This window comes from Pelobates fuscus, chromosome 5, assembly GCF_036172605.1.
Source record: "Pelobates fuscus isolate aPelFus1 chromosome 5, aPelFus1.pri, whole genome shotgun sequence".
NCBI lineage: Eukaryota > Metazoa > Chordata > Amphibia > Anura > Pelobatidae > Pelobates > Pelobates fuscus.
In genome coordinates this window covers 195,649,615-195,675,808 of record NC_086321.1, presented here as the reverse complement: position 1 = coordinate 195,675,808, position 26,194 = coordinate 195,649,615, and the positions used below count along the sequence as shown (strand labels likewise).

The following is a 26,194-nucleotide window of genomic DNA, read 5'->3' as shown; positions in this document are numbered from 1 at the left end:
CAGGAAGTGCTCACTAATGAACATGGAGTGGAGAGGAACACTAAGGGACATGGAGGTGAGAGTGGCACACAGGGGGGCCTGAGTGGGGGGAAATACACACAGAGGGACATGAGGGGGGAGTAAGAAACACAGAGGGGCCTGGAGTGAGAAAGATGCACAGAGGGGCTGGGGATAAAAGCGACATACAGAAGGGCCTGGGGGTGGAAATACAAAGGGGCTGGTGGTGAAAGAGACACAGAGGGGCTAGAGAAGAGGAAAAAGAGACACAGAGGGGCTGGAGGGAAATAGACGGGCTGGGGTGAAAGAGAAACACACAAAAGAGCTGGAAAGAGTAAAACACACAAAGGAGCTCGGAGAGAAGGAGACACACAAAGGGGCTGGGGGAAGTAAGACACACAAAGTGGGGGTAAGAGATACACAAGGGAGGTGTAAGACACGAAATGGGAAAAAAATAATAATATTATAATACACTACAGGGGGTAAGACATTTAAAAAAGGGGATAAGAACCCAAATCATCATCGCCTGTGTACCCAAAAATCCTTTTACCATCCCTGGCTGCATCCCAGGTCATCCAAATTGGATCAGTGTTTGCCATGGTAGGATAAAAAGAGAACCTCAACTCTGGTCCTTCTGCTGCATTGACCATCTTCAGTATCACTCCGTTATGTTCCACTATCAGGGACTTAGAGAGACCCTCCATCTCAGGGTGACTTAAAAGAGGTTCTGATAAAAAGATAAGGAGTGTCATTTAAAGTTATTAGGCAGTGCTTCTGACAGCTTTCATTATGGCTAATTTATCTTACACGCAGGACAGCTGGGTGATCACAGGAGCCCTTGGACCTTACCTTGCTCAAGGTAACTTGGAGATTCTGAAGAGCTCATCCAATGGAATGGTGGCAGTAGCCTTGCGCAACAGCATGACAGTGAATAAATGGTTGTTATAAGCTGGTAAGTGGGCCACAGTGATCAGGAACACCTTCGAACTTAATGTGTTTGCAGCTACTGTCATCCTCAAAGCCTGCCATTCTGGCTTGCATACCCTCACAAGTCCCCTGAAAGCCTGATAAGGTGTCTATTGTTTTAATGTGCTACCAACTGAAATCCCCCACTTCCTTCCCAACTGCTGTCACATGGCCTCTAAGGTTGTGTAGCTTTTCACGGGACTTCCCCACCTCTGTCACTAATAGGAGCTTCAGCTCCCTAAGAAAAGCTTTCATGGCTTCCTTCATAGAGGGGATTGTATCTTACGTATCCAAGAAAGGGTGGTATAAATCTGATGTAGAAAAGACATTGGGTGCATCCAACACCTGCTCCTCCGAGGACAATGAAGGAGAGAGCTGCAGCGTGGTCAGATCAAAGAGCTCTGGAGAGAACCCATTCAAGCTTTGGCGACTGGGTCTGAAGTGTTCCAGATTCCCCTGTGGCAGCAAGGAAATGGACTTGGCAGAGATACTCGGTCAGAGTATTGGAGCTCCATGATGGCAAGTATCCGATTTTATAAATAAAGTGTATAGTACTTCAGAATAGGCTTTTGGAAAGCTGTAAGCCAGAGCTCACTTGTGGCACCATTTGTCAGCTCCAGTGCTCGCACACCCCTAGATTGTGACAATTTGAAAAGCTTATCCAAAATATTAATTAGAGTCCTTTGCTAGCTTGATGTGGTCATTTAAATTTAAAAGGGCAATAGCTGTGCCTGTTGTGCTATTCACCCCCATCGACTGTGGTTTGGGATGGGGGATTACACTATATGTAGTGGACCTAATGCCACAATGGTCCTTTTAAAATGTAAATTCCCAAATCCAGCTTCATGGTTATGAGTGAGAGGGCATGCAACCCTCTCACTCCTTATAATGGGGAGGGGCGTGGTATTTGTCTAGCCCCTGCTCACCCTAGTTTTTAAAACACTCTGCACCTGGTCATCCTATATTAAATGATGTAATTTCCCAATTGATATTATCTATATTTTTGTATGTCCTTACTTCCTGTGATGAAAATCAATCAATAAAAATCTAAACTTGGAAATAAATTATGTTATCCCCATCCCTAAACATTGAGGATATGGGTGGGAAGTGGCAGTGGCAATGACCTCACGTTTATATCCATATCCTATAACCCTCGTATACCCAGCTCGTTTTAAAACTCTCCTCTCGATCAGCCTGTTTCCTACAGGCTTGTTTATTTGCAAGCTAACTAACTTAAGGGACTGGGAATCCTCATGGTATGTAATAACCTGTGTGCGTGAATCTCTATATTGATACGTTAAGCAGGGATCCTGAACCTTTATTGAGTACTGGGAAGACTGAACCTAGCTGCACTAAAATTCTGGTGTGCAGTGGCTCTACGGAGATGGTGTGGTCAATCTTGCTCTCTATCTCTTACAGAGGCAGATGTTCAGTCTATAAGTGAAATAAGACCAGGTCTGCAGCTAGGGAGGCATATGGAGCTGTGGAGGATAGAATATGAGGCATGAGTGGCCAGGGGGTGAGAATAGAATAAAATATGTGGCTTAGGGGGGGCGGGAATAAGGCATGAGGGGCTTTGGTTTGAACAGATATGTGACATTAGGGTAAGAATGTGCGGTATGAAGGGCATGTAGAGAAGAATATGCAGCCTAAGGGGCTTGGAGAGAAAGATATGTGGCATGTGGCATGTGTTGCCCTGGGGATATGAGGCAAAAGGGTATGTGGAGAGGATAGCAAAGGTTATGGGGATATATGGCATGATGGGCTGTGGGTGGTATGTGTCATGTGGGATTCTGGGAGAAATATGTAGCATTTGGAAGGGGGACTCTGCATGGACATTGCATATAAACATGTTCTGGCACTGCACACACATATGTCACCTGGACGCATAGATACACCAAATGTTCTCAAAACATATACACCCATGCTTTCACATTGCTAACAAAATACTGCTATGCTCACACAGACAAAGCAGCCACTACACTACACACAAACACGTCCACACATTAATATATATTAGAAAAATAAATGTATATGCTTAATGCAATAAGCAGTGCAATAACAATTGGGAGAGAACCTGAGCCTGGACTACCATTAAAATTGTATATTTTGGTCTTAAGGGATACAGGGTCTAATTTTGCCCAGGGCTATGAACAAACTGCACTTTATGAGATTAGTGGGTTGGACATATGATGGGGTTGTGGTTAGTCAATATATGTGGGAGGGGCTATAAAATTTACCTTGGGGCGGAAGACCCTGGTAGTTAAACACATGGAAGAAAGTTAGAGAACATTATTTCAGTCTTTCCAGGCCATTCTGAAGGAGTGTTATAATATTTACAGGTAGTAATGGCTTATCTGTAAGTCCAACTACTCATTTCTGAATTAGATACATAGATGTTGTGGCTCATGGTCATTGTTACGAAGTTTGGTCTGGTTTCTTCACATCGTCCTATGTGATGTAGAGATGTCACTTATTTTATTTTACTATAGCAACCTCATGCCTGATGACTGTGCCTTAATTATGGAGCATCAGAAATGCCAGCAGCAACTTTACTTTTGGTTATATATTTCAATGGTTTTGCAGTAAATACAACCTATATTTATACTATATGGACAAAAATATTGGGACAGGTGACCATTACACCAACAGGGACTTTTATGATATTAAGATATTAATATGTAGATGGTCCCCTTATGCAGCTATAACAGTTCCACTCTTATGGGAAGGCTTTCCACGAGATTTTGGTGTGTTTCTGTGGTATTTTTTGCCCATTCATCCAGTAGAGCATTTATGAGGTCAGGCATTGATGTTGGATGAGAATGCCTGGCTCGCAATCTCAGTTTCAGTTTATTCGAAAGGTGTTCAATGGGGTTGAGGTCAGGACTCTGTGTGGGTCATTCAAGTTCTTCCACACCGAACTCATCCAACCATGTCATTATGGATTTAAAATACTCTTAACTGTTCCCACAAAGCCTGGCATTGTCCAAAATGTCTTGGTATGCTGAAGCATTAAGATTTCCTTCACAGGAAGTAAGGGGCCTATCCCAACTCCCCCAAAAAAGCACCATACTATTATCTCTCTTCCACCAAACTTTACAGTTGGCACAATGCTGTCAGGCAAGTAACGTTCTCCTAGCATCGGCCAAACCCAGACTCGCCCATCAGGCTGTCAGACAACAGAGAAGCGTGATCACCCCACAGAACACGTTTCCACTTCTCCAGTGGCAATGTGCTTTGTACCACTTTATCCAATGCTTGGCATTGTACTTGGTGATGTGAGGCTTGCATGCAGATGTGAGGCCATGGAAGTCCATTCCATCAAGCTCCTGCACTTGATGACCGAGTACTCTGTGATTTTCCATGGTCTTCGAATTCCTGGTTTAGTTGCTGTTCCTAAATGCTTCACTCTTCCAATAATACTACTTACAGATGACCATGGAATATCTAACAAGGATAAACGTTCATGAACTGACTTGTTGCAAAGATGGCATCCTAATGCAGTACCACGCTTAAATTTACTGAGCTCTTAAGAATGACCCATTTTTTTCCAACATGTTTGTTAATTCAGGCTGCATGGCTAGGTTATTGATTTTAAGAGGTGTGCCCAATGCTTTTACCTATCTATAGACCTATGGCCATGGAGCTGACAAAGTAATAACAAAGAGGAGAGGAATAATAATATTATGAAAAAATCTAAATGTAAATTCTAGTATTGAGTCAGTATGTCAATGGTCCCAGATTATTGCATTTCCTACAAAGGTAACAAGTCTGTCTCTTTAGATACTGTCTTAAATATTGTATATTACCATATACAACTAAATGTTGCGTGTTCCAAACTTTGGCTTAAGAACTAAGAGTTGTCTTTGATTTATTTTATGATACAAAACTTTAGGTTTTCATTTCAGAATGTAGTGAAACAAACATTGGCTACGCAACGTATTGGTAACAAAGCTCATCTTTAAATGTGAATTATCACCTTCCAAGACTTTTTGTATTTTTTATTTACTTATCCCTATATTTAATAAATATGAAGTGTGACAATTTTTATTAAATTTGGAATCCACATCTCTTTATTCAGTAACTGGGTACCTCCATCTTAGTTCCTTGTCAATGATTGTTACAGGTTCTCACACCTTGCACCTAGCCATTGCAGTCAGCATTGAGGAAAATTCAGATAAATATGAGATAAAATGAGGGCATATTTCGGTTTCTCCTCCTCATTTGCAATGTTTTACCTGGTTTTATAAACTGTATTATGATGTAATTTGCTAAATCTTTGCTATACATTTAAAAGAAAATGGAGCATCTCACGAAACAAAAGGTTAACAAATGTTACAGGTGATTTTCAATGTTTTATATAAATGTGTAATTTCAGGAGATGTGACAGTTCCTCTTTAAGAACTACAGGGAGGTGTGACTAGGGCTGCATGGACAGAAACAGGGGTGATTTAACTCCTAAAAGGCAGAGAATTGTGCAGTGAGACTGCAGGGGCATGATCTATATACTACAACTGCTTCATTAAGCTAAATATGTTTTGATGCCTCTACTATGCCTTTAAATATCAATTTCTACACATTTCATTTGGGATTTAAATAAAAAGATATTACTTTCACAAGGCAGAGGTACATTGAATTTTTTTTGACCTGCAGGGGAACTTCTATGTAAAAAGTCAAAAAACACTGTTAGAATATATATATATATATATATATATATATATATATATATATATATATATATCCCTGAACTATTTCCTATTTCAACTCATCTGACATGCTGTATTTCTTGATGAATCTAACATAAAACAATGCATCAAATTGTACTTGAAACAAACCAAAGCCCCATGTTTGTAACCAATACTTTATTACAACTGTTTACTTGCACAGTTTATAACAGACCAGCAAAAAATAATATTTGAAATATTTACAACCTTAAATTTACTACCTAACTGTACACAAGGCATAATGATCATAACACAATTTAGTCTTCAGATTCACTGTGCACAAAAAGACAATATTCATCAGACATCATCACACGAACAGTACAGTGAAATGACGTCACAGGTCCAGTGAAAATGTTGCATTATACAAAACATACCAATTTACTGCAAACTACACGCTTTACAAGAAGCATTTTATTCCATTCAGTAGTAATTTAGCTGGAATTTGAAGCACAGATTTCTTGGTTAACTATGAGTCTCTTAAGTGTGGCAACCTCAGCAGATAAATTAGCAATACCTTGCTTTAGATACAAGCTCTCAGATGCAGCAGTTTTGTACACACTGTCTTTTATTTCAACAACCCCAACCGTTTTGCAAACAGTGGGAATTTGGTCAAGTTCCTTATGGAGCCACTGTCCTGGCTTAATCGGCCAGTCGTGAATATTAGTCACTTGAACAGACAATGGTGATAGAGCAGAATGTACCACGGTTTCAGTGCTGTGTTTTTCAAGCTGAAAATGCCTTTTTGATGACATGTCAATTGGCAAAGGCAGTTTCTGTGTGGCAATATGGTTATTATCCAGTGTTTCTACTTTTATCTGCATAGCCTTGGCTTTAATTCGCAGCTTGTGAGGCAGGGCAGAGGAGTTCACCTCTGGAACTTTTATGACTGTGGTGTGACCATTTTTAAGTTCAACAGGGGAATGTATGGGACCTTTTGGAACCTGCTGTTCATCTTCGGCATCAGAGGTCTTTCCTACTACACACTCATCAGCTTCCGATGTTCTTGGGGAATTACTAGATGAACTATTAATATGCAGCGGTGGAGAATGTGAGTAGACAGGAAAGGTGTTTCCAATGAAGTTCTGATATATAGATGTTGTGTAAGAAGAACTTGCATCCCGTGGATCTCTATTAAAATTGTCAGCAGGTTCCTGTTTTATCCTTTGAAACTGCAGGTCTGAAGTTCTGCAAGTGCTCTGGATGGGGTTCGACTGAACATGCTCTCCTGATGATGTTTCTGATGCATCTGACAGAGAGCTTTGTGGAGAGTGCTTAATGACAGAAATACAACTGCTGTTTATTAGCGAATGTTCGTGGTCACCAGAAAAAGACCTGGCACCAGATTTGGAAGGTGCATACTCCTGAAAGTATACAGCTGTGGAGCTGGTGACCTTCTGGATTTCTTGGGCATATAAGGTAGAGCTTATCAAACCAAATTTAAGTTTTAAAGAAAGTAGCTCGGTTTTCAAGTTGGCATTTTCCTCTCCTAATGCAATTAACTTATTTTCCAAAACCATGTCATTCAGCCTCCGTTTTTCACGCGACCTTTTTGCGGCTTCATTGTTTTTTCTTCTTTTTTCCCAGTACATAGCGTCTTTCTTTTCATCTGGGATAAATTCCCGTTTCCTCCGACAGGATGACGACTTGTTCTTAACACTACCCCCATCACTGTACAACATATCATTGCTGGAATCCATTGATTCAGACATGTCCAGTATACTGGGACTAAGAATGAGGGCATTTTCCATGGTACTTCTGCTATCGACACAATCCTCTTTTTTAATTGTTGGCATTTTTCTCAACTGCATGAGAACCATGTGTAACTAGAACCCTCCCGCAGTTTCACTGTTTTCCTCAGACCAGATGACGATATTATTTATAAGAAAATCCATCTGCTATTAATGTTTTCTTCAAGACCTTGAAGTAATGAATTTGTGGCCATCTCAGTATTAGACTTGGTTATGTTCTAATCCACCTGCAAAAGAAAAACAACTGTGTTAAAAATAGAAATAGTAACATAACAAAATATCATTAAGAAAACCTCAACCCACTCCAGTTACCACGTCTTCAAAAGACCATTTTAAGTGTCTGAAGCACGGAATGTATTAAGATTACACTAGGCATTTTAAAGAACTATGGGTTTGTTACAACAACCACAATCACATGTACTTCTGCAAATGTTTGAAACATCTTGTAAAATGTATATTTGTGGTTGCTTATAAAATACCAATCTGGTATATTCAAATGAACAAAGATCTCCATATTCACGTACTATAAATGCTATGTGATGCTGTCGTAGTTGTTGGTTGGAGATTCACATGACATTTGTCTGGATATTCTGACAGCATGAGGAACAAATACTAAATTTAATGACTAACAAGCACTTGAAATGCAAAGAGAAGTGGAAAAAGTGAACTGGCATGACAATTAGTAAAGCCCCTATGATTTAAATTGGTATATATAAAAGTGCCCTATGAATAATGAAAGACCCACACTATTTTAAACCAAACAAACACAACTCTTTAAAATGAGCTCAGATAATAATAACTCAGCACAATGTAAGACTAAAATGTCTATTGCAATAAATCACGTGTGATTGTATGAAAATCTAGACAACTATTGGCAAAATTTGGTTCTTAAAAGAAAAAAAATTGAAAGAAAAAAATAATAAAAGATTTGGATTTTCTATTATTTTGAAAGCGCTATTTGGAATTCCCACGTGGTATTCTATATATATCATGGAACTGCATATTGTTCTGATGCTGATACCAGAACCTGGGCTGGCCTGTAATGCATTAAGAGTAAATCTCTACCATTTACACAAGGCTGTTTTCCATATTAAAGGGCTCCTCCAACCTCCATTACCACTTCTGCTTTTGGAAGTGGTAATGAAGCAAAAAGTCTGTGCATGTGCAGTGTTTCAGCAATATTTGCACTTTATTGCGCTTTAGTAAAAAAAAGCATCTTACTTTTTTGAACATTATTTTGCCACGTGTATTATGGCATACACACACACACACACACACACAGCCTATATTACTCCTAATGGAAAATTCACAGCTGTTCCAGATCACAACTGCTGTCTAAGCTACAACAATAAAGCATTACCCAGCAGGTGCTATAATGCACTCTTATGGGGTTCAGATTGTGTTATAATAACGCTTACAAAGAATTCCATCTCGTTAACAAGATGTAAAATTCAATAATATAACAATATATGTTTGTTTCATATGTTCTATATACTATAAACTTTTTATACTACATATTATATATGACAGTGATAAGTGATATGTTCTGATTGTCTAAAAAAACACGTTTAAGTTTTCTTTAAATGGACAATATATATTGAACACAGTTTTGTGTTTTTCTGCTATAGAAGGAGTGATAATACTGACATGGAAAGTCAGAAAACACAAGAATTCTCTACTCCTTTTTTGGTAGAATTGTAATTTCATCCAGGTTTTGGGCAATTGGCAGGTCATCCAAATTTCATAACTCTGAATAGCCATATGACCAAAACACGATGCATCCGAAATGGACCCTAGATGAGCTGGTTTGGTTGTTCGTGATTCAATATTCACCTGTGGTAAAAAATATACAAACCAGTGCACTCGCTTATTAACTAAACAGAGATTTTAAATCCTAAATAGCACTATTTAAACACCTGAAAAATAATGGGAGGATGGTTACATTACACGATCACACACGGCATAAGCCTGTCAACTGCATCAACTAAACAGTGATTTCACATTCTAAATAGTACTACTTAAAAACACCTCACCTAGATAAAAAATAATGGGGGTTTGGTTACATTATATGATCATACATTGCATAAGCCTGCCAACTGCATCAAAGTACCCCATTCTTGGCAGGTCCTACACTACCACCTAATGCTTGCCCTTATGAGATTAATCCACTTACTTGGGAAATACTTCCTTCCTATATATATATTGTATTTATTTGTCAGTACACTTTCATGTCTGCCCGAATCCTTTTTGTGAATAGTTTGCATAGATGATATTTGGTGTGAGCGGAACCACTGCATTACCAAATTGTTTTTCCTCTGATTTAAATGATTAGGTTAAACCTAATTTTCCTGTCGAGCACAAGTCTAGAAAACATACCCACTCACTCAAGTTAACCTTTTGTAAATGAACCCACATTCTGACAACTATAATAAAATTAGCATTCATGGTCAGTGACCAGAAAATGTACAGTTGAAAATGGCCTTTGCTGGTAGAGAGGCTCAGAGTGGCAGTAAAAGTTACAAACAGGGTTTGCTAAAATCAGCACAACTCTACTTTTGACAACATCAGCACAAATCTGCCTGTGATGATTGCAGCGGCGCTGGGCTTAAGTCAGAGGTCAAAAGTGGTAGGTTTACTAATTTCATACTATATCAAGTAAGGATCTTTACTGGGGCCATAAAAAATGCTACTTCCTCATCTCTAAAGCCTTTTGGAAGAAATGTCTTTAGTATAATTTGATATTTCTCTTGTATTTATTTTGATTTTAAAAAATAAGAAAGAAAAAGAAATCAGAAAAAAAAATCTACTAAATGTAAGAAAAATAAGTGAAACAAATTGCATTTTGTTTTGCCTTCTAAATGTTGATCCATGTCGGCGAATTCTCTATGATGCACTTTAAAGATAAGATAAACATTTGCATAATTTCAGAAATGGAAAGCTGTCTGCAAACAAGGGATCATCAAGGATGGGAAATGGTTGGCGGCCTGACGTCATACTTCACTGGTAGAAAAATCATGTTTTTGTTTTTCTGACTGACTCTCCATGGTTTGGTTTTCAGTGATCAAAAAATAGTAAAAGAACAACTGTTCATACAAATATAAATACTCAGCTAATGCTCACAGCACATCCTGCCAAGGTACACAAAGCGAGCCAACAAGGTTACCATTTCACTCTTTTACAATGCCTCATTAATCTAATTTTATTTCTCTCCTCGGAATAACAGCGCTGGAAGCCTGTTACAAGTAACATCGAGGGCTTGTTTTTCCTTTGTTTGGATAACATAAGATACAGACTGCTTCTTTTAACATTACGCTACAAACCAGGCCCAGCACTTCGCACATGCATCTAATATAATTCTTATGACAGTCCAGGTTTCAGCTTGAAAATGAGGCGTCACATGATAACATAGGCATTTAACCTCTTAGTAAATATCATCCATCCATCCATCCACTCAATTCGCTTTTCTGACTTGATATATTTTCTGATTTGATATTGTTTAATGGAAGCAACCCAGACATAGCCTTCTATCTTTCTTAGAGGACACAAGCTGTTCCGATTCAGTCCTGATTTAAACTTCTTACATAAAGAGCAGAACAGAGCCTTTTCAAGGCAGGCTAAGGTTCACATGCGTTTATGGAAAGCTCCTGGTGGAAGACGATACTTCGCTTTTGGATTCCAGCTCCATTTACAGCCTATAAAAGAACCTCTGACCCAGACAACAGGCAGTGCTTGTAAAATCTATTCCCAGACATGGAAGAAAGACTGAGCGACTAAATGGGCAATTACAGGATTATTTTATGAACGGCTGGCACATTTATCCAGAGACTAATATGTAACTATTCGTAGGCAGCTGACAAGCCTTCATCATTTTGAAAGCGCTCAGGGTTGAGCACTAAAGCAAAAGCGCCGTCGCTTGCCGTGATATAAAAGTGGGATTAACTCTTTGAGTGCCAAAGAGACGAGGAACACGCTCAAAAAGAACCGTAACCGTAAAGATTTTACTTTCTCTTCATTCCTCGAGCCTAACACAGGATACACCATGCTGTATCTTCTGCCAAGCTCAATGTTTTCTCTCTATGGTAATCCCTCTATGGTAATTCATCGTTGCAGAAATTATTTACATTCGGAACACATACACATACAAACGTATTTTTCATTCCTGCTAGAAAAAAAATATATTTAAAAATCCCAGAAACTGATTCACCATGCAAATCAATGAATATCATTTACTCCAGCTAGTCATCCTAAAACACATTCTAATCCCTCTATGCATGAGTCATCGTTGAATGCTCTTTTTATTTAGTTTATGGTAATGACTGTAAGTGCAGTTCAAACAGTATAATAGCATTTTTTTTTTTTAAACTACTATCATTATGCTTTATCACAATAGCCCTAAGTTACTGAACGAATAAAGTAAATTGTGGGATATTTTCCTGCAAAGCTAAGCTGGCTTTCCGTGCTTCTATGAGTATTCTCATTTTTCATGGTAAAAGGGCTATTATGAAAGAACAAGGGCCCACCTTTTCAGTTGCCATCTTGAAGGCAGAAATTTGAACATCTATTCACAGATATGGAAAACATTTCAATGGTAATAGGGAGGAGACATCCAGCTTTGGGAATGTGGAAGCCCAAAGATTAGCACAAACATCACAACTAAACCAAAATACATTGTTTACTGGAATGCTCAAGATATATTCTTAGAACAGATATCCATTGCTGCCATATATGTGGGAAGTGCTTAAAGAGCACTATAGTCCCAGGAAAACAAACCCATTTTCCCGGCACTATTGGGTTATTAGGTGTCCCCCCCCCCCTCCCTCATGGCCCCTCTCCCACTGGGCTGAATGGTTAAATCCCCTTCAGCCACTTACCTTAATCCAGCGCCAGGCTCCCTCGGCGCTGGTGACCTCTCCTCCCCTGCCGACGTCAGCTCCCAAGTGGAGCCGAATTCGCATGCGGGGCCAAAGCCAGGCTGTCAGGAAGACAGTTTCTCTGAAACTGCTATGTTTTCAGTTGCAGGGTTAAAACTAGGGGGGCCTGGCACCCAGACCACTTCATTGAGCTGAAGTTGTCTGGGTGCCTATAGAGGTCCTTTAACTTGGAAGTGATATACACGATGCGGACAAAATGATCTTGGGAGTTCTAAAATGGGAAGAGAAGTTTTATGGCAATAATAAATTGGGTGATATGCAGTGGGAAGTGTGTGTAGGGTGGTGTCAAAATGGCAGAATGTTCTAGAGGAGGTCATAAGTAGTATTACATTGAAGATTTGGTGAGCTTGCACTGCCTATTTCATCTCCCAGGTTTACATAACATTTTTCTAACATGAAGTGAAAGGGGATGATGTCAAATTACATTGATATTAGCTGTGTAGTCCAACAACCAAATGATCAGCCAATATCTCCACAGCCCAACTTGAAATTTCATTTTATAATCAATTACTACTGAACCATGGAATTAAGTGAAAAATATTCTAATCATGAAAGTATAATTTAGAGCTGTGCTCTTCCTGCTCTGCTCCATAGTGCGCCCTGCAGTGAAGATGACAGTATCCCCACTGGACCCCAGGGAAAGCCGATGCATTCCAACTCTCACAAATGTAGGGGAAATACATAATTTCTAAATGTGTGTGTCTTTCAGTGAGTGTCTGTCAGTGAGAATGTCCATATATGTCTTTCAGTGAGTGTGTCTGTTTAGGTGATTTTACTCACCTTTTTTCTCCACACCATGTCCACACCATGTCGGTCTCGCCATGGGTGGCCCCGCCTCTATGGCTGAGATTATCAATCTTGATTATCTCAGCCAAGCCAATGCTTTCCCATAGGAAAGCACTTGGAGGCTATTGCACACGTCTAATCACTGCATCTCTATGGGGAACATTAGAGCATGGAGATGTACTGAATGTAGTTGCTGCACACTATACAGCACTGGACTAAGAAGCACCTTTAGTGGCCGTCTGAGTGACTACCACTACAGGAGTTATTAGGCAGCAATGTAAACACTGCCTGTTCTCTGAAAAGATAGTTTTTACATTGAAAAGCCTGCAGGGACAGGCTATAGACATCAGAACTACTACATTGAGCTGTAGTGGTTCTGGTGACTATAGTGTCACTTTAAGAATTTTATTTTCTGCTCTGAAAATTAAGCTTTGTTAGTTAAAAAAAAAAAAAACCTGCCTCCTAACTGTTTTAACTGATTCCAAGAAAATTTGTCCATCCCTGTTTTTTCTATTACATCAGCAAGTTTTCTACATATGCTACTGCTCCTTGACACCAACAATGATATTTAGTACATCCCAATAGCACTTAGAGTAGTGATGGCTGTTATTGGCTCCCCAGATAAATCACAGTTAGATGGGGTGCCAGGTTTAACTACTGCTCACTAAGGTTGTAATGCAGTTTCTGACATTAAAAAGCGCACAAACAAGAGATGTAGTTAATATTTTAGGTTTTATTGACATTGATGACATTTGAACAGTCATTTCTTTTTTCATGTAACTAACTAGATACATATATACAAAACCTCAAATTTGTCAGATGGGTTTTGTGGTGGGAAATGGCGAATACTTCCTGATGAAAAAGATATATATATATATATATATATATATATATATATATATATATATATATATATATATATATATATATATATGATGGTTTTTTTTTTCTTGCCTTTGTTTAAATTAAATATAGAAATAAAATATTTTACACACACACGTCCACTTTCCTACCACTGAACTAGACTGCAGGATTTGACAAACTATAAAAGGAAACTTTAAAGATTTCTTTAAGAGGACTATTTATTTTCAATGCACTGAAAAAAGAACCATCAAAACACTTTACCATGACATTCTTTTACACAGAAATCACAGGGAAGTGTCTGAGAACTTTCGATGAATCATGTTCTAGCATAGTCTACTATTGGAAGAATTAGTGAGGGGGCGCTTGTATGATGCAATAATGCAAATACATAGTAATTTCTCATTCAAGTGAAGGAAACGGGCTTGTTCAGTCACTTGAAAATGATTTTATTGTGTTAGTTAACGTTAGTGGCAGCTGCTAAGCAGGAATTTATGATACAAATAAAAGATTTCCCAATAGGTGTATCACCACTTCCTTTTGAACCCTGGAGACAAGGAGAAGCTTTTTGCTGTCTGTAAAAAAATATATACATATTTAAAGGGACACTATAGTCACCTGAACAACTTTAGCTTAATGAAGCAGTTTTGGTGTATAGAACATGCCCCTGCAGCCTCACTGCTCAATCCTCTGCCATTTAGGAGTTAAATCCCTTTGTTTATGAACCCTAGTCACACCTCCCTGCATGTGACTTGCACAGCCTTCCATAAACACTTCCTGTATAGAGAGCCCTACTATGCTTTCTTTATTGCAAGTTCTGTTTAATTAAGATTGTCTTATCCCCTGCTATGTTAATAGCTTGCTAGACACTGCAAGAGCCTCCTGTATGTGATTAAAGTTCAATTTCGAGATTGAGATACAATTATTTAAGGTAAATTACATCTGTTTGAAAGTGAAACCAGTTTTTTTTTCATGCAGGCTCTGTCAATCATAGCCAGGGGAGGTGTGGCTAGGGCTGCATAAACAGAAACAAAGTGATTTAACTCCTAAATGACAGTGAAATTGCAGGGGAATTATCTATACACTAAAACTGCTTTATTTAGCTAAAGTAATTTAGGTGACTATAGTGTTACTTTAACACCATGCAAATAATTTAGTAAAATTGTAAGATGTATTCTTGCTCATCTGGTACCTTGAGAGTCCACTTAACCTGCAGCATCTGGTGGGCTGAAGTTAATTTGTAACTTGTCGTACATGTGATTTGATGACATCATCAGTGAGAGAGATTTGAAGAGCTCTTCTTTTTCAAACCCTTCAGCCATGGGGCAATTGCTTATATGTTATACTGTCCACCATCTAATGCTTAGGTGTGGTGTTTTTTTCCTAAGCATCTCTTGGTTTACTTATTATTGAGTTACTGTTATTGGGATCACCTAGCCTTGACATTACTACCCTCCATCCCACCAAACATTGAAAGAAGAATGGAAATAGACTTTAGATTCAGTCCATGACCATTTATAACCCCACTTAAAGGAAGGTACAAGGGCCATTTGCAATTGTCCACACAGGGTGGAGGGAGAAGAAGCCTGGACCCAATGCTTAATCTTCATGTTTGGGGATACTTAATTGTTTTATTTTTTTTCTAAATCCCCTACTGGCCATTCAGCAAGTATTGGTAAGAGAGCTCCCCCAGACACCTATCATTTTATTTCATGTTTTTTAGTTATGGCATTATGACCGCAAACAGTCATGATGTTTTACTATTTGAGGCTATAATTAACCACTTGCACAATGTGTTTTTATTTTTGTATTTTACGTGAATTGTGCTAACTCAGTATTTATACTGGTAAAATTTACATTTTAAGTGGTGAGCTACACACAGAAATCACCCCATGAGCAGAGCTGTGAATAGCACTTACAAAAGTAACTAATTTTATGAGCTACTTCAGTTTTTATGGTAACTAGTAAATCGACCCATTGATATATAACAGAGCATCACCGAGCTCACAGGTTAAGTGCTAAAACTGCAGAAATATTTTTATAAATGATCTTGTGTTAACAAAATATTTTATCTAACTGACCATTTACATAACGGGCTACCAAAAGGCATGGAGTTATCTTAAAATTATTCCCCTACCCTCTCACTATGTCTCCTACATATAATAAAACAAAAACCCTGTTTTTAAATGCTGAGAGCTAGAAACCATTTGCTCCAGTGGCAGCAGAATATGCAGGCTAGCCGAGTTAGCTTATAATTAGCCAACAAATGATCACAGGAAATGATGTAATTCATAATGAAGATGTGATTACATGTATTAATGTGGTGAAAATCCCCCTGTTCCCTCTACATGACAGATAGTTCAGATTTTAGAGAAACTAACATTTCAGTCATTATCAAATTTTCATCATGCAGCAACATTGTATGCCCATTACAACACACCTCAGTAAAAAAAAATGTCCTATTAGCTAAACAATTAGGGTGTAAATGTGTGTACCATAACCACTTATACCAGAATGGCCTCTAAAAAAGGTTTAGTAGCCGGCGTCATGAAATGATCTCTGGGAAAATTACATTAGCTACAGCTTGCAATCATTGCTAAGTAAATGAAATAAACAAACAATAAAAAAAAAGAACTTTTAATGATTGTGATTCAACTACTGGTTTAACTAAACGGATGTGGTCTGCAGGATAAAACCTGAGTTTACAATATTTTTTTCCTCATGTAAATAGATCTATTCAGAGGAAAACTGTGGAATGTGCTGAACACTTGTGTTGTGTTTATTGAACTGTCAGATCTGATTGATAGAGTCCTCTATTAATAGGTCACTGGAGCATTTTTGTCCTCATAGATTAGATAATGGAAAAAAAAAAAGAAGCAGCCTTGTCTGATCTCATAACTTGTATTTTTGCTATTATTGTTATTAGTGTACTCAAGTTGTTATTAAATATCTTCAGCTCAAAGCATTTACTGCATGAGCTGTAACAAGGCCATTGTGTGTCCAATGCCTTATAATTATGATGACTGTAGTTTTGCAATACTTAAACTTTCTTTGATACCGGACTGGATGTTCTGGAACAGAGATGTTTACAGCCGTGGCCTCATGTCCCTTCTTGGAAATAGAATCAACAGCAAAAGTATCAGTATGCTTGAAGTGGCAATAATGCGTTCACACTAAGACATCTCTCTCTCTATTATAAATCTGCATCGTGACAAGGGCTACTATTTCCCATAGATTTCGCACAATATAAAGCAAATTTCGTTTCGCCCACTAGTACCTGAATTTAAGCCAGTTCTGGCTATACTAATCAATGTTCTTTGTTCTTTTTTATATATTTTTAATATTTATTTATTTTGAATAGCAAAGAAAAATACACACTCATGTTCCAACTTTGTTCTGGTTTTAAAAATCCCTTTGTTCCCTATAAAAAGGACTCGACATTGTTAATTCTCCCATTACCTTGAACAAAGTGCTAAAACAGATGTGAAACATACAAAAATAAAACTTTTCCCCTCATTTTAGCTTTTTGGGTGGATAAAACAATATTCACGGATTGAGCAAGCTGTGGTATACCTGCTCTGATTAAACTGTAACTTCCTCAACCCCTTAGCTGAGCTAAGCTAAGCATTACAGTGCAAAAATGATTGAAAGGCAGCAGCTGGGCCTATTCTACATAAAAAAAAAAAAAACTAAACAATTATTGACAGTTAATGACTAATACGAGTTTGGATGCTTCACTTAAGGTTGTATTTTATTTATTTTTTTTAAAGTGTGCATTGTTAGCAAATTTGTTTTTCAACTGTTTTCTTTTGTGACGATAGGGGAGACATAGAGCTCTCTCCTCTCTCTTCATCGGTGGATTGCAATGTTAATGAATGACTACACACAAACACTGGGAATACGTGACTGGCAAGGCATCGCTTCCTCCTCCAGGGCTGCCTTGCCCGCTCTATGCAAACAAACAGTGTTATCCTGTCTCCAAGATCATATTTCAGAACTGATTAGCACAGGGTGATCCTGAGCACTAACCAACAGTCTGTAATGGAAAACGGATTCTGAAAAGCAACAAAGCCTGTTATGTCACAACTAGTTATATGGCACTTAGAACTGGAGTTACCTAACACCCTCTTTATGCAGACAACTATATGAAGCAAAGGCCTACATTTATCAACTATTCTGTTTACCCATTCATTCATTTATTGGTGTTTTAGTAAACATGTGTAGTGCAAAGTGTTGCAGACCTCTGTCTACATGTCCCCAAATTAATACATTCAAGCAATGAGTGACAATGTTCACTGTTTAAAATGTGTGAAACACTTATAAAACACGATATAAGAATTATTTGATGCAACAGTTCCTACTCCTTTTCAAAATCTCAAAAACATTCGCTAAAATTAGGCATGCGTAACATTTTGTAGGGGTTTGTCTGTGCCGTGTATAAGAATTTGTGTTTTATTCATATGCTTTCTTTTGATGAAAATCATAATTAAATAAAATATTATCTAACAGTGTCAGGGACTCAAAGTGGATTCAAACTTGCTATTTTAGTCACATTGGAAACATTCCCCAAACCAGCTAAATTGACAGTTCTGTGATTTAAAATGTTAAATTCACTTTGAATTCTTGACAATCCATACTTTTATGAAGTTAATGTTGTCAGGATTTTGCTAACTACAGGTCTATATGCATTACTGTATGTATTTTATATGTTTATGTCAACTTCAGGTCTATTTCCCACCCATGTAGTATATTTACCGTAAGGACCTTTTTAAACTGAACTACCGTTACTACAGCAACTATATCCAAAACTGTCTAATTAAATGTCATGTGGTTTGTTATAGTTTTGTTCCATTATTGAGAGCAAAGTATCAACGTCTATGTGGAAGAAAGGTCAAGCTTGCTTGCAGTCTTTGAATTATGTATATTTAACTGAACATTCAGACAAACAGAATTGCATACTTTCTACATATGTTTTGTTTGCAACTGCAACAGGGAACCATTACTTTATATTATGTTATATGTTATTTATACAGAAATATTCTGGGTATGTATGATATGTGCACTGTGAGTTTTGAAAGAAAAATGAAACCCGTGACAAACTTGTTAGAAATGTGGCAGAAAAACAACTATTTCAGCAATGGGAACAGCAGATTTTCATAACAAATTGGAATTTTGTTGAATGCAAAAAAATACAAACAGATGACGTTTATTCACTAGACATGGTAAACAATGAATTGTATTGGATAGATGGTGGTTATATATATACGTGTTATGCAAGTCTATGTACTTATGTTATTACTTGTTCTGATGATTAGGTATTATGTGATGTGATCTGGCTGCCTTGTTGAACAACTGAACACAACTCACAGAAAGAAATCAAACTGCAAAGTTTAGGCCAAAATATTTGATTTGGAAAAATTCTCCAACTTAACTGTAGTCAACATTTTGGCTATTTTATCCTCGATTATTTTCCTATATGTTGCTCTTCGGATCATTACTGTTTGATGCTAAGTGAAAAAACAGAACAGATCCATAGCATTCTTTTGATGCATTATCTTATTCTTTAAAGTGTACAAGTCATCTACAAGATGTGTTAATGAGAGATATGTATAGATTTAATCTACACATTGTGCTGTCAAAATGTACAGCTTTAAAGATTTACCTGCCTGAAAACTGCTTCCTCCTTCACTATGATGGTGTCAGATATGAGTATGTATGCCAGGAATTGTAGGTTGTAACAATGTCGATTGGGGGAGGGAGAATGGTTGTAACTGCCTGTTAGTGTGCGATTTGTAGTTATACCTAGTACTTCACTATCAAAGTGGTAATTACCAAAGGTCTAAACTAATTTTGAAACCATGCATGCACTATTAGCAGCTACGACACTTGGTCAGGTTAGTCATGAGTGAACTATTAATATATAAAATAGCAATACTGTAACATTTCAATCTATGGCATCTGTTTCAGATAATGCCTTGACAGCCAAATTGGCACTGCAAGCCCCTGTACTCAAACAGGTTTGTTAACATTCCAAAAATGTAAGGATTGATTTCAACATTAATTGGAGGCACTATCACATTTTAGTTTCTCAAGAGACAAGGCATGTAGGAAAAACTAATTTTAACTACATTCCAATTTCATTGAAATCCCATTGCTATTTAAATATATGAGACAAAGTAGGAACTACTTTTGTCTTATGCATAAACTGACTTGTGGTATAATGTGTCAAAAGGTGGAGCTTCGAACATCTTCTGCCTATCATATCACTAGCAAAGACAGATGGGAACATACATATCCTGTCGCAGTTTATGGCATTACCCATGCGTGAGAAATCCTGAAGAGGGTCTCATAAGTATGCATGAACTGGAGTACATCAGTCATGCAACTCATGGTAGATGAAGATGTCAGGAGAACCATGCATGTGGACATGTCAACTGCACGCATGGAAAGGTTAATATTAACAAAGTGATGGATATCTCTTTTCTTTGCTTTTTTTAGGATGTAAATACAATTCAGTTAGTTGTTAGGAAAACTGTAGAATAAAAATCATTACAGTAACACTGATTAGCTTAATTAGAAATAAATCATTATTACGTTTTATTAATTCTAGAAAATCAGTTACATGTGCAAGTAACGAGGTTATCCCACAATAAACATTACAAAACATGTATTCCTAGAAATGTGGGCATTAACTAATTAACTAATGGCAATATATATATATATATATATATATATATATATATATATATATATAATAAAATCTAAATTAGCACATTGGAATATGTCATTATATTCCCTACGAATATGAAGCTCCTAAATATGGCTAAAAATTGGGTTATTCACATAGTTGTGATTGTGAACTTACAAAGGAATTGCAAATATTATACCAAAATAGCTGGTCTGGAAAAGAGCTATATTGAAGAATGTTAATAATTCAGCCATTTTGTCCCAAAATGTTAAACTCCCTTGTCAATTCTCCATGTTTAAGAACCAAGAGTTGCTTTTGTGCTAGCTTTTAGCAGGTTTATAGCAACCATTCACTACATACCATAATCAGAGCCAAATGAAAACAAACTGTACCTTCCATCTTAACATTCACGCAAGAGACAGTTTGATATCCTTGACAGGCATATTGGCTAATAGACAACAGGAGAATTTTCTTGTAATAGCACTAGAGAGAGAATCTGTGGTTCTACAACGTGGATGCTGGCAGCATTTATGAGCATCTGCACGCAGATAAAAAGGGAATGATATCAAACACTAAAAATAATATGAGACATAAAAGCACATGTGTCTGAGTGAATTTGCTTGAACACATGAATAGGTTCCATAAAAGATTCTACCGTGTAGCATTTGTCACAGTTACATAATATTACATTGCGGCGTGTTAAGTTGCTGATGTTAATTTACATATTAGCCTGCCAGCATTTGCTTTGTCATAATATTATCGCACATCCTTTCCAATTTTTTTACAGCTAGATGCCATTTATTTGTAATCTGAATGTAGTATACGACTCATAATTCTTCAATGCACGGACATCAGATATTGACTTCTAAGGCCAGAGTTCTTAATAAATCTACATTATTAAATACCATGTAATTGCCACAATATGCTATATACTATCCTTAAAACCATATTTGTGTCAGTGACTGTTGACCATTGAGTTCTAGGGATCCAGGTTTCAGTCTTGAGAACATAATGTTAAAAACCTGTTTGACCCAGTAAAACAATTTCTACTTGTGGACATTTATTTAACCCCATAAGTGACATACAGACAAGAATACACTCATCATGCACATGGAATTGCAACAGAATTTTATGTAGAGAGGTTGTTGTCAGTGAATAAAAAGACATAACAATTTGACATTTCGTAAACATTTAAAATAACAGCATGAAGACACGAAGTAATAGCAGATCAAATGGAAGAATTGTCATAATAAAATGTATACATCTATTATGTTATTTAGAATAAATGGGTATATGTACTAAACTAGAAAATGTGAAGAATTAACAATGTAAATGATTTCTTTTGTTTTCAAGTATGTCTGGGACATAGATAATTTTCACAAATCTGAGCGTCAGAGATAAAATTTTGTTTTGCGTTTACAAGGTGCGTTGTTGTTTGTTTGTTTGTTTTTTTAGCAATTCTATTATCCTAATTTTAAGAAAATATTCTTTACATCAGGGCAGCCAAAAGGGCAGAGCCCCAACTGCTTTAACCCCTTAAGGACACATGACATGTGTGACATGTCATGATTCCCTTTTATTCCAGAAGTTTGGTCCTTAAGGGGTTAAAGCTACAACTCACTTGATGCTCCGACAGCCTTACTGCAACCAAAGTATCATGGGAGTTATAGTTCTATCAAAAGGGGGATCTACCTTGTGGAAACCTTGCTTTAGATTATAAAGTACAGTTAAGAAGAGACGCTGGTTTGGGTTGTTTTAGCTGCCTACCAATACTCCCGTTTGCGCTAGAAATCATTTATTTGTTTTATTTAGATTATAAACTCTATGGACTGGGAAGCCAAAAGAAAAAAATATGACCTATTTTTTTTACAGACTGGCTTAGTTATATTCAAATTAAATTTACACAAATCTATATGAACAAGTACATCTCTGCATAAATGCTACTTTGCACCACATGCTAAAGATCCAAAAAGGCAGACCACCCCAGTCCTTAACTGCACGGATACACATTAAAGTCATGGCAATGCTGACCGTCTGTTTCCCTGCAGGAGAACAAAGGAATTCCAAGAGCTCGGCCAGCACAGCGCCGCCCTTACCTCCCTAAACTCACGTGTTCCCTTTCAATCACAACAAGCAGAAATCAAACCCGATCTACAGAATTATGGGCACAGGCGGGGAAGCATTGCCAGGACTGCATCACTAATTAGATCATTATTGTTATTAGCTTTTATAAAGCGCCAACATATTCCGCAGCACTGTACAATTATATAGTGTGGTTATCTGACCGATAAAAATAATGTTGACAGACACAAGAAGTGAAGAAGGCCCTGCTCAAACAAGCTTACAATCTAGGTATAGTCTTTAATCTTTTTCTTATAGCACAAGAATTGATCAGGCTAATGTCACACGCAGGGTGGTACATTCACAGCTGGTGCGCTCAGGCAGGTTACAAAGCCCACCTCTGGCAATCCAGCTGTTGTAACCCCTTGCCTAAGCCAATCAGAAGCTGGGAGTTGTAGTTCAACCTCAGCTGGATTGCCCAAGGACAGATGTTCTTACAGCCAGCTGTTTTCACCAGCATTTTCTGAATTAGGCAATCACAAGATAGGAGTGAGCCACAAATATTAACCATGTGATCAGGTCAGCCAGGGGATAGCAGAGAAATGTATGAATAATTAAATACACCAAAAAAAGCCTTCAGATTGGTAGTCAATGTCCATCTTATACAATGACACGTGCCTGTGTTTCACTGCAATAGCCCTTCTGTGCTGTGTGTCACCTTACATGATGCTGATACATTGCATAAAATCGGTCAAACAGAAATGGGTCTCTGGTTACATTGTACATCAACAGCTTAACTCGTTGATTACCACACCCCTCTGGAGACAGCAAGGGTTAAACAATGAAGGCACAAGATTAATGTACCCTCCGTGCAATGTAAGCCTGAGCTAAATATAGACACACATTATTTTATTTTTACTCTGCAGTCAGAAACATGACCTCATCCAGCCATTGTCTAAACTGTACGGAGAGTATTAATGGAAAAGGCAGAAAATTCTGTAACACAGACCACTTGATTTTAGCATCGAGCGCCGTCCTAGTTTCTATTGTAGGCAACTTGAAAAAGCGCACAATCAGCTCCCCTGTTACCCAGAGCCCAGACAGCCAGCTAATATCTGAGGTTACATAATGCAACATTTCCAGGAACATGTGCGTGATCAGCCTCCCAGCTGGATAGAGGGACCTCTCTCATGGCTAATCAGGGGAATGACAGCTTCACCATTACTGAACAACAGTAATCTGTCTACCTGTGCATATATCTATCGATCTATCTATATCTTTACACATGTATTCCCTATTAACCTGGGTTATTTTGCGATGTTTAATATACTATCACAAAAAAAATAACACATTTTATATATTATATATCAATAATATGTGTGTGTGTGTGTGTGTGTGTGTGAGTGTGTGTATGAACACACACACACACACACACACACATTTATGTATGTCTTTCTATGTGTATCTATAAATAGCTAATTCATAGACACAGCGTGTTACATTATTCCACTATCAGCCTGCACTGCTTTCCACGTTATTCCTCGCGTTCTGTGTGTAAATACTCAGTAATGCTATTGCGTCCTGTGCATTCTATAGGAGGTAGTACTTGGGGTATTAGTGGGAGATGCAGTGCAGACGTGCTCCAGGTGATCAGTAATATTTTCTATGGCGGATGTGGACTTCATTAAAGATCTGATGGATCCCCTGCACCAAAGCAGTCAATCAATACACACAATAACACACAGCCCGGAGCCCCTGCCGCCGCCTCGTAGGATTATTATGCAATGTGAAAGAACAAGTCATACAAATCTTGCTCAGGCTCCCAGACAACAAAAGGAGGGCAATCATTTCACAAAAACCCATGCAGATCTTTTAACGGGTCATCGCGTATTCCCCAGTTGTACGCTTACAGATACATTGCTTAATACAAACACCCATGCATTATCATCTGCCTAAATACACACTTAACGGTTATACACACCTGGCTGTCAATCAATGTGTCCAAGACATTATTTCTACACCCATCCCAGCCATCCCTTACATACAAACTAACATCTATAGTGAGGAATGGGGTGCTTGCTAAAAAAAAATACATACACGCCATCCCTTATATACACATTATAAAAAAATAATAATAATAATATGTGTGTGTGTGTGTGTCTGTGTGTGTGAGAGAGAAATGGGGTGTTTGCTACAAATCCATACCAGCCATCACTTATACACACACACACACATTATAAAATATACAGTGAGGAATTGGATTATTGCTACAAACCCATACAAGCCATCCCTTAAAGACACATTGTAAAACATAGTGATGAATGGGATGCTTGCTACAAACCTCACTGATGGGGGAGTTGCCTCGTCATTCATTGTCTACCACATCCATTCCCATTCAAATAATGCAGGATTTTAGCAACAAAGCAGTGTATCAAAGGAAAGCTTCCCAGGGACTTCCAGTGAGTGTGTGTATAAATCACTGCCAGGTACCAACACTTACACAGAGCATGCATGCCCACTGCACAAAGTGAACTGAGGATGGCACTGCCAACTATTACTATTACCTTCATTGGAAGCTTCAGAGCGGAGGTATCCTTGCAGCTGGTGATGTTTGAATGAAACACTTCACTTATCCACTGTCCAGCCAGGGTATCAATGAGCCGAGTTCATTGTATCAATGAAGGAACAATACAAACACAATAAAAGACACAGACACACACACACACAGAGTGCTTGAGCCCTGGGATGCAGCGCCTCCCGTGCAGTGTCTATGTGTCCCTGCTCCAGCCTGCTGCTCCTCTACAGATCTGTGTTAGTAGGTCAATACTCCTCAGCGTTACTCTCTGCACTTCCAGGCTCGCTCTGACTCAAACAGGAGTTCTTGGCAGCCAATCACAGAGCCGGGGCTGTCAGCGGTCGCCAATAGGAAGGCAGCAGTGGGAGCCTGGCGAGGCGGATTCGGTTGTGTGGATAGAATGGAGAAGTCTGCTTGCGAACACTGTGTTACTGTAGAACGTGGAGCTCTTGTCTTGTGTATATTGCATAACCAGAGTCACAGGGAGGAGGGAAGGGGGAGGGGGATTTACGTAACTGCCCGACAGGGATACAGAGGCGATAGATTAACCCCTTGTAGTCAGCCAGCGGAAAACTAGAAAACATACAATACATAACATACAGAAAACATCACATCCCTGTCACTTCTAGCACACTAATGTTATCCATGACCCCTTTCAACCCCCTGTAGCATTCCAGTCAAGTCCAGGCATTTCCCCCATGAAAGTCTTTTGTTTCCATGTAAGCTTGTATAAATGGTAGTATGGCAGTTTGCTGTAGATAAGGCCTGGCTAAACATTGATTTCCAAGCCCGGCCGCTCACATTTTAATGTTTAATGTGAGGCAGAAACAAACAAAAAATTAAGAGTCAGATGATCT

The 26,194-nt window shown here is 38.1% G+C and overlaps 1 protein-coding gene across 2 annotated transcripts; it reads right to left on the bottom strand.

Moving 5' to 3' along the window:
- Window positions 1-5,810: 5,810 nt before the first annotated feature.
- NFIL3 (nuclear factor, interleukin 3 regulated) lies at window positions 5,811-25,774 on the bottom strand. Of its 2 annotated transcripts, none has more exons than XM_063457162.1 (2): window positions 25,282-25,774; window positions 5,811-7,662 (listed from the first exon to the last, which is right to left on the bottom strand). In XM_063457162.1, the coding sequence occupies exon 2, from the start codon at window positions 7,502-7,504 to the stop codon at window positions 6,119-6,121; it is 1,386 nt and encodes a 461-aa protein (XP_063313232.1). In that variant the 5' UTR covers window positions 7,505-7,662; window positions 25,282-25,774; the 3' UTR covers window positions 5,811-6,118. The 2 variants fall into 2 exon arrangements, with proteins under 2 accessions (XP_063313232.1, XP_063313231.1); XM_063457161.1 differs by having other exon boundaries at window positions 25,327-25,774.
- Window positions 25,775-26,194: the final 420 nt, after the last annotated feature.

Bases quoted from the DNA above. Each gene is read 5' to 3' on its own strand.
- NFIL3 (XM_063457162.1), bottom strand. From the start codon at position 7,504: ATGGTTCTCATGCAGTTGAGAAAAATGCCAACAATTAAAAAAGAGGAT.